The 9,961-nt window shown below is 39.5% G+C and overlaps 1 protein-coding gene across 2 annotated transcripts in view; it reads right to left on the bottom strand.

Annotated features, from left to right (window-relative positions):
• Positions 1-1,854: 1,854 nt before the first annotated feature.
• Positions 1,855-9,961, bottom strand: part of LZTFL1 (leucine zipper transcription factor like 1) — a 28,689-nt gene continuing 20,582 nt past the window's right edge. The window contains exons 6-11 of one of the 2 annotated variants that reach the window (XR_009543120.1): positions 9,212-9,277; positions 9,048-9,125; positions 6,314-6,490; positions 5,200-5,303; positions 4,015-4,098; positions 1,855-2,533 (exon numbers count right to left, since the gene is read on the bottom strand). Coding sequence is in view for 1 of the 2 variants with exons in the window: in XM_060164048.1 (XP_060020031.1) it covers positions 4,080-4,098; positions 5,200-5,303; positions 6,314-6,490; positions 9,048-9,125; positions 9,212-9,277 (444 nt within the window). In the remaining variant the exon portion in view is untranslated. Of the gene's footprint in view, positions 2,534-3,653; positions 4,099-5,199; positions 5,304-6,313; positions 6,491-9,047; positions 9,126-9,211; positions 9,278-9,961 lie in introns of those variants that run through there. The other variant, XM_060164048.1, reaches the window with a different exon arrangement.

Raw genomic sequence — 9,961 nt, 5'->3', positions numbered from 1 at the left:
AAAATGGGAAAAATCCCTTCAGCAAGTGGTGCTGGGAAAGTTGGACAGCTGCATGTAAATCAATGTACTTAGAACATACCCTCACACCACGCACAAAAATAAACTCAAAATGGCTTAATGACTTAAACAAAAGACATGACACCATAAAACTCCTAGAAGAGAGCATCGGCAAAACATTCTCTGACATAAACTGTATGTTTTCTTAGGTCAGTCTCCCAAGGCAATAGAAATAAAAACAAAAATAAGCAAATGGGACCTAATCAAACTTACAAGCTTTTGCATAGCAAAGGAAACCATAAAAACAAACGAAAAGACAACCTACAGAATGGGAGAAAATATTTGCAAATGATGCGACCGACAAGGGTTTACTCTCCAAAATATATAAACCATTCATACAACTCAACAAAACAACAACAACAAAAAACCCAATCCAAAAACAGGCAGAAGACCTAAATAGACATTTCTCTAAAGAAGACATACAGATGGCCAGTAGGCACATGTAAAGATGCTCAACATCACTATTTCTTAGAGAAATGCAAATCAAAACTACAATGAGGTACCACATCACACTGGTCAGAATGGCCATCATTAAAAAGTCTAAAAATAACAAATGCTGGAGAGGTTGTGGGGAAAAGGGACCCCTCCTACACTGTTGGTGGGAATGTAAGTTGGTGCAGCCACTACGGAAAATGGTGTGGAGGTTCCTCAGAAAACTAAAAATAGAATTACCGTATGATCCAGCAATCCCACTCCTGGGTATATACCCAGACAAAACTATAATTCAAAAAGATACATGCATTCCTATGCTCATAGCAGCACTATTCACAATAGCCAAGACATGGAAACAACCTAAATGTCCATCGACAGAGGAATAGATAAAGAATATGTGGTACATATATACAATGGAATACTACTCAGCCATAGAAAAGAATGAAATAATGCCATTTGCAGTAACATGGATGCAAATAGAGATTATCATACTAAGTGAAGTAAGTCAAACAGAGAAAGACAAACACCATATGATATCACTTATATGTGGAATCTAAAGTATGGCACAAATGAACCTACCTATAAAACAGGAACAGACTTGCAGACATAGAGAGCAGACTTGTGATTGCCAAGGGGGAGTGGGGGAGGGAAAGGGATGGACTAAAGTTTGGGATGAGTAGATGCAAACTATTACATTTAGAATGGATAAACGACAAGGTCCTACTGTATAGCACAGGGAACTACACCCAGTCTCCTGAGATAAACCATAATGGAAAAGAATATAAAAAAGAATGTGTGTATGTGTGTGGTTGAGCCACTTTGCTCTATAGCAGAAATTAGCATAACATTGTAAATCAACTATACTTCAATAAAAAAATAAAGATGCAAACATCTCTATTAACCCTTTTCAACTCATCAGAATGGAAATAACAAATAGCAAAGGTTTTATAAAATAGGATAACAAATTCAATGTAGAGCAATACTTTCCATATGAGTTATATAAAATATAAACAAATGATCATTAAACATTAATATGACTCAAATGTAATACATAATGAGAAAAAATGAACACTTAAATATTGAACAGAAGAGATTAATAACAAAAACCCTTTACAGTTTACTTTTGTCAATAAAGGGTCTGAGTCATAATTTAGCAGGAGCCTTGAATATTTAAGCTAAACTAAAGCTGCATTATAACAGCCACAGTGCACAGTCTATACAGCTTCGTACACTGAAAATTCAATCAGGGCTTGAGGCAACTTTCTTACACACCCAAAATACAGCAACTAAAAAGGCTTTCTTTCTTGGTTAAATGAGATAAATCTTAAGACTAGGAAACATTCAATAAATAAAAATTTAACATTGCATTTTGCTAGGCACATAACACACACACACACACACACACACAGTGACAAAAACAGGCACAGAAAGTATTTATATGTGGAAGAATCATCACGTTAATTTATGTCAAAGAATATCATGTTTGTTTATCTTAATGCAGGGCCTAGTTAGGTTTTAAGGTTTCATAAATACTTTTGAATTACTGAACTGCATATATAGAATATTTAAAAGTTGCTACCGAAAAAAAAAGAAAACAAAGTTGAAATTCTACCTAGCAACATAGGTTTCTCAACATAACTTCCTTCCCTATGGACATCAAACTAAGAAACATATAGAGAGAAAATAAATGGTTTTTGAAAGATACACAAGCCATTTAAAGAGGTCTGTTTCTGAATTACACAGAATATTCTGGTCTATAAAAAATGGAATAGTTTTCAGAGAGAGAATCAATTTTTGCCTAAAGAAATATGGGGTAAGACTGGAACCCTCAGTGAAAGCTCTAAAAGGACACAGAACCCAATGAGTGACCTGAATAGTGAGGGATGGGTGAGAAACAACTATGCAGTAAGTGCTGGCTTGTTAGTGGATCTTTTCCCCTCCCTTCTCTCATTCATTCACCTTTTTAAGACTGCCTTCTGTGTCCTTTTGGGGGGAAATTATCTTACCCTTCATCATTTGTTCCTTCAGTACTTTAATATAAAACCTACAAGAAAAACAACAAATTCAAGGCTAGTATTAAGAGCTTGAATAAAGATATCAAGAAGCCTTATCCTTGGATCAATAAACTCTTCTTGGTAAATAAAATCTTCATTTGTGGAAGTGGGATGACCTTTCTTAGCAGACGGCATTCATTTAGGGTGTGACACTCTGCTTTTGGAAGTGGGAATAATTACTTTCTAAATAATGTAATAAAAGTAAGTACTTTCCTTCTGAGGCATTATTGCTTTATGGACTTTATTTTGTTTATCCTTAGAGTATATTGTTGCATTACACAAGTGCAGATATGATACCTAACTTCTAATGATTTATCCAAAATCATACAAGAAAAAGCAGGACTAATGGAAATGTAATCAAAACCTCTTGAAAATGCAGTTACTGTAGATACACATAAATAAATAAACTATAATCAAAAGTTGAATCTGAGGTCTGGTAACTGATTTTATGTTAAATAGAGGTCTTTTAAAAATTGTTCTTGGGTCTTCCCTGGTGGCGCAGTGGTTAAGAATCCTCCTGTCAATGCAGGAGGATTCTTAACCACAGCAGGATTGAACACGGGTTCGATCCCTGGTCCGGGAAGATCCCACATGCCATGAAGCAACTAAGCCCGTGCGCCACAACTACTGAGCCTGTGCTCTAGAGTCCGTGAGCCACAACTACTGAAGCCCGCGTGCCTAGAGCCCGTGCTCCACAACAAGAGAAGCCACCGCAATGAGAAGCCCACTCACCGCAACAAAAACCCAATGCAGCCATAAATAAATTTATATATTAAAAAAAAAGTGTTCTCATTTAACATAACTTAAAAGAATATTCTGGAAACTGAAGTATAAAGATTACATTTATTCTGAATCCAGATACTTTCTCAACTGTATAAGTACAGGATGGCTCTGCCTTCTCCATTAGTAATACGGACTCGTAAGTTATGCTGCAAAAAATGTCTGACCCTCCTCAGCATTTAGCTAGAGAGACCAAAGGAGTTAACCGAAACCTCATGTTCACTGTTAATTTTCATTATAATTGGTAAAAATGATGCCTATAATAGATGGTATTCACATGTTCAATAAATTCATATTTTTTTGATGATCACATATAGAAAACAAATTAGATTTCATGTTAAAAAATAAGGTTTATTTGTAATAACTATCTTTAATAATTATATATTTTTCCTCTGGGGAATGCACAAGTACAAACAATGCTAGCTTTAACATTTATTGAAAAGCCGTGCTCTTTACACTAATGCAAAAGGATAAGCCTCTTCTTTACTATAAAGAATTCTCACTGCATTTGCACTAAGATTCTGGAGCACTCAGCAGAGAAGAGTTTGGGATGACAGGCCAGAATCAGTCAGTAGGTTTTCTCCTCAATTAGGTAACTGAAATAGGAACTCTAGTTCTAAATATCAGAAGCAAAGTCTAAATATTAGAAAAATAAAGAGAAGGAATACAACAAACTGCTTCAAATACATGCCTGAGGTGAGAAACAGCTTGTACTTTCATGTAGTGGCAGCTTCCAGATGAAATCTTCTTCAGTTTTTAATCTTCAGGTTCATATCTGGAAAGAGATATATATTCAATTAACAGCATAATGTCATGATACTTTTTGCTGTTGTTGTTGTTACCAAATAAGTTTACTTGAAACACCTCCAGTGACTAAACCAGTAATGTTGCATTTTTCACTTAAAATCACTGCTACGGTAGAAGTCAGATACATTCAAGGCATGACGAGGGTGACTCGGGATTCCTGCCACAGGTGGAGAATGGACCAGATAACTGCTGAGATACCTTCAGGTTCCAAGTTTCTACATGTGGCATCTAGATCTGTGATAGCTTAGCAGATTAGGGATTCGGCGGTAATTATGGTAATTATCTAATCGATGGCCTGATGGACACAAACAGCTGATATGGCTTTGTGAGTACAGGGTTAACAGACCCTCTTCTCTAAGGAAAAATATGATCTGGGATTCACTTTCTAGCTCTAGTACCCTGGAACCCTGCTAAAGGTAAAATGTCAGCTGAGTTTCCAGGCAGAGCCACTGATGACAGAAATGACCCCAATTAGAAGACTCCATCTGGACCAGGAGAACTGTGAACAACTATACATCCATGGCGGAAACCACGGCTTCGGCTTCCCTACAGTTGAGTCCCTCCCTCCCGGACATGTCCCTGCCTGGGCACCACGTGGCTGGACCAAAGACACTGGTCCTATATAGGGCATGGAACTTCTAAGCCACGCTGGCTCTGGCACCCACGTATGGACTCATTTTCTAGCACCTAAATTGTCATGTGAGAGCACAGTATGATCAGGTTGTGGGCTGCAGCAAGGACACCACTGAGGAGAAATGCCCAATGCTGCCCTATGTGCTTGCTGTGGTTTCTGTCCAATATCCTGCTAAGAGAATCCACGGCCAGAGTAGCCTAGTGTAGCCCTGTGTGAGGCTAAAGGTTCAGCTGAACCTGAAAAGAAACCCTGGTGGGTGTTACAGATGAGGCCTGGCCAAAACCCCTATGCCTTCCTCAGATACAGCCTTCTGGACTGAATGACAGAGCAACTCCCCACCGGCCTGACCTCTCCAGACACAAGGTTAGACTTAATGAAGGACAGACATCAACCCAGCAGGGAGACAATCTGAGAGACAGGATCAGTATGTCTTACTTCGCCAGTCTTTTCCTCAGGTCTTTGATTTGGTCATTCTTCTTGGTGAGAATCTCTTTCATGTTTCGATAAGCTGCTGTTTGTTGGAATTTTTTCTCTAATTCCTGCATAGTGAAAAATGTCAGCCCATTAATAAGAAATAGTTAAGGAAAGAAATAACATATCTGATGAAAATATATATTTTGCCCTAATTTTACTAATATTGTGCTTATTTTATTTTCTAATTTTTATTATTTATTTATTTATTTTTGCAGTACGCGGGCCTCTCACTGTTGTGGCCTCTCCCGTTGCGGAGCACAGGCTCCGGATGCACAGGCTCAGTGGCCATGGCTCACGGGCCCAGCCACTCCGCGGCATGTGGGATCTTCCCGGACCGGGGCACGAACCCATGTCCCCTGCATTGGCAGGCAGACTCTCAACCACTGCACCACCAGGGAAGCCCTATTTTCTAATTTTAAAAAATATATACTTATATAAAGTTAAGACTATTCAAACTTTAAAAATACATTCTTTCAAATGGGAAGCTAATAAAATAGTAACATTTCCCAAGTACAATATTAGCAAATAACTCAAACATACTATGCCATAGACATGGGAAATCTATTTGAAAAAGTAAATTCATTTTCAGGTAAAATAAGCATGCTCTTTTTTCCAAATCCCAAAATATTGCCAGTATTTGAAGAGGAGGATTTTAAATTTAATTACATTTTAGCTCCCATACTCTTAAGAGTCTAACCCCTAAAGCGAAAAAACCAGTTCTCCACATATCTCATATAAATTAAGAAAAAAGTATAGAACCCTTGAGAAAAAAGCCACTCATCCCTCTGCCAGACTGTAAGAGGGCTGATCAGGAAGAGCAAAATGGGTGCTCAGGGTGCCGGCTGTACGCCACCCTCAGTGGAGTATTCACCATAGAACAGAAGGAGTGTAGGTTTTTATTATCACAGATATTTTAGTGCCAAAGATGGAAGAATTTCAGTGTCCCCAAATGATAAATCTTTAGAACACAAATTGCCTACCTTGACAAAAAATGAAGTGAATCTGTAGTTGTCCAACGTTTCCCTTAGTTACACTGCATTCATCACTTAATCGGATATAAACAGACAAATCTGACCTTTTCAGCCATGCTCAGCTGCTCCTGCACCCTGAGTAGGTCATGCTTGGCTGTCGCTAGATTCTCCTCCAGGGACTTCTGGTTTTCTGTCTGGTCATTAAGTGTCTTCTGAAACTCACTCTTTAAAGCAGCAACTGTGTTTTCCAAGTCACTCAAGTCTTGGGTCTTTATAAAATCCTATGAAAAATACATACACTCACATGATTTCATGCTGACATCCTAAATAGTAACTGCTTTAGATTCAGCATCACAGGTGATGGAAACAGATGATGATGTGTGTTGCGTGTGCATGTCAGCATCCCCCGCCAGCCTTCTCTGCCACTGCAGTCCAGTCAGGGTCACCAGCAGACCCAGTTCACCCTCAGCACCCAGTGCACTGTGTCCTGAGCACAGCAGACCACACTCAGTGGTCACTGATTTCCAAGTATGTAAAATATGATTTATGAACTGCTGGAATTCCAAAAGAGGAACAAGAGAGGTGGGATCCTAAATTTGACAAGATTGTGTTTCCCTGAGTTGGGGTGGCAAATAAGCTTCATTTTTGAAAAGTCAAGGTAAAAAAATCCTGGTGAAGAATTTTTAATGATACAGATGGAAAAATAATAAAATTAATACAATTTATACAAAAAATGTAACAGACATGTTTTACAATATTATGAGAGCCTAATTAATGCTTACTGATTATATGGCTTGCTAAATTTACAAGATTTTAAGTTTTTTACATTAATTCAATATGCACATATTTGTACACTTCGTCAGTGTAATATAAGCAGCTGGATCTTCTCTCTACCTGGATCATGTTTTTAACTAGACAAAATTTATAAAAGACAAAAGTTATATTAATGACAGGAAAATGGTCTATAATTGCTAACTATGAAGACGAAGCACTACTATCAACAAAAGAAGAATTCCTTACTTATTTTTGAAATCTGGTTTTTAAAAAGATTTTATTTCACTGCATCTAGTGAAGGCCTGTACGCATTTTGCTTTTGCCAAATCTTAAAAGCAAAATTGGAGCAAAACCTTCAATGGCTTTTAAAACAAATTCATCATCCGAAAATGTTGGTAACTGGTTTACTTTTGAGAAACTAAAGCTGTTCTGGAGTATTTAGCTGTTTTATGGTCCTTGGTATATAATGATTGAAATTTATGGTCCTTGGTATATAATGATTGAAAATCATATATATTTCCTTTTGTTTTAGCCATATAAGACGCATCCTTTTATTTAAAAAATACCTACAGACTGGGCTTCCCTGGTGGCGCAGTGGTTGAGAGTCTGCCTGCCAATGCAGGCGACACGGGTTTGTGCCCCGGTCCGGGAAGATCCCACATGCCACAGAGCGGCTAGGCCCGTGAGCCATGGCTGCTGAGCCTGCACATCTGGAGCCTGTGCTCCGCAACGGGAGGGGCCACAACAGTGAGAGGCCCGCATACCGCAAAAAACAAAACAAAACAAAAAACCTACAGATAAAATAATGTAACGCCTGAGACTGGCTTCAAAAAAACATGGGGGGGACCTTCCCCAGTGGCGCAGTGGTTAAGAATCTGCCTGCCAATGCAGGGGACACAGGTTCGAGCCCTGGTCCGGGAAGATCCCACATGCTGCGGAACAACTAAGCTCGTGCACCACAACTACTGAGCCTGCGCTCTGGAGCCCGCAAGCCACAACTACTGAGCCCATGAGCCACAACTACTGAGCCCGTGAGCCACAACTACTGAGCCTGCGTGCCACAGCTACTGAAGCTTGCGCACCTAGAGCCCATGCTCAACGAGAAACCACGACAATGAGAAGCCCACGCTTGCTGCAACTAGAGAAAGCCTGTGCACAGCAATGAAGACCCAACGCAGCCAAGAAATTAATTAATTAAAAAAACCCAAAAAACATGGGGAAAGGGAGAAGAAAGTAGAGGTAAATATGAAACCAGACTGGCCATGTCTTGATGACTGACTGGTAAAGCAGAGTGATGAGTACCTGGGGTGCATTACACTATTCTCTCTACTCTTGTATATGTTTGAAATTTTCCATAGAAAAAGTATAACCAAAGTCTAATGAAGTAAGTTTGGGGATTGTTTAGTAGACATTTACAATGGCACTACAACCACTAGAAAAGCCAGTGCTGCAATGAAAATTCACTCCAATGGTCCTGCTGACAGGATCCTATTACAGCATCTAATCTCAATGGAAAGGCCAAAGGAGGCAGAACTGAGCACACGATGACTTCCAGGGCAGAGTGATACTCAGTCATTCCATTCAGACAAGCTTGGAGAACTTCACTGGATTTCACTGTATTACAGAAGCACAGCTAGATATAGGCGGATTAGAAGATGCATGACGAGTAAATTCATTCTGTTTTGTCACACTCACCGAAGGGAAACTTAAGTAATAATAAGTTCTGTATAATAATAACTAAAAACTCTTCCTTTCTTCCCGTTGTAATTGGAAGGGCAAAGTGAAAGGGAGAAGAACTTTTAAAAAATAAATTTAAGCATATCTCATATGCCAATGGGCTCTGGGATATGTGAAGTACATGAGCTGTGTATCTGCCCCCACTGCCCTCAATAGGCGCTCACCTGGCCTTTCCTGGACAAGTTTGTCTCAATGCAGAACTACAGTGGTGGCCTCCCTCTCAGGGAGTGGCTGGCTGTGGGGCATAATACTGATAGTAGCTAAGACTTAATATAAGTTTATAACTTGATCATCTAGAAAATGTGAAAATGCTAAAACTGATTTCACCTTCTGAGTTCCTTGATCAAGCTGTAAATCTTGCAGTGCTCTTTCTAGTTTTGACTTCTCATCCAATGCATTTGTTGCCTATAATCAAGATTAAACAAAATACATTCAGTACTTAGTCTGTAAGTAACTCTTTCAATAATTTTGTTAAAGTATTTCTCGGTTACCTGTGTTTCAAGGGTCTTCAGCCTTGACTTTAATTTCTCATTCTCTTCTTGAAGTCTTAAAATTTCCTTTGTGAGTAAATTCAAGTTTTATTATGTTAGCCAAAGTATTTTTAATCCTTTGTTTCACTTAAAAATTTAATTTTTATATTAAATTTAAATTACATAAAAGCTCAAAAGTCTGCATGCCCTGGTTACGGGTAATATTCCAGTTTTACCCAGCCCACCAGCCTCAACACGTATGAGTCACCTCTGCCTCTAAGACTTCTAGTTTCTTCTTTCACAGTCTCTCAGGCTTTTTGCAGCCCTCTACTCTCAGCCTTTTTGCCAAGTCCCTCTCCCCTGCCATCTCTCACCTAGCTGATCCTGCAACTCTTGGGTTTGTTCTCAGCCTACACTGTACACCACTTGCCGCTTATCCTCAAGACACAATCTTCATCATTCCATACCCTGTGCCCAGCCCCTAAGTGGTTCCAACTGAGCTGAGGTCCAAGGGCCTTGCTCATCAGCAGCTCCGTCACAAGCATCACCTGTCAGTGCAGTCTCACTTCTTACTATACCCCAGCACATGCAGCGTCGCCCAGCTGGAGAGCCTGCACTCTGCTCCAAGGCATGCCAGCCTCCTCTCTGCCTCTGACTGCTGCCCACTCTGTTCCTCTGCTGGCCATACCATTTCTCTTCCCTCTGACAATTCAATCTGCTACACCTTTCAGCCCAGCTCAGGCACCACCTTACCCAAGAGCCTGTCCTCAA

This window comes from Lagenorhynchus albirostris, chromosome 10 (genome assembly GCF_949774975.1).
Source record: "Lagenorhynchus albirostris chromosome 10, mLagAlb1.1, whole genome shotgun sequence".
Classification (NCBI taxonomy): domain Eukaryota; kingdom Metazoa; phylum Chordata; class Mammalia; order Artiodactyla; family Delphinidae; genus Lagenorhynchus; species Lagenorhynchus albirostris.
The sequence above is the reverse complement of the archived record's forward strand: the minus strand, read 5'-3'. Positions and strand labels throughout refer to the sequence as shown.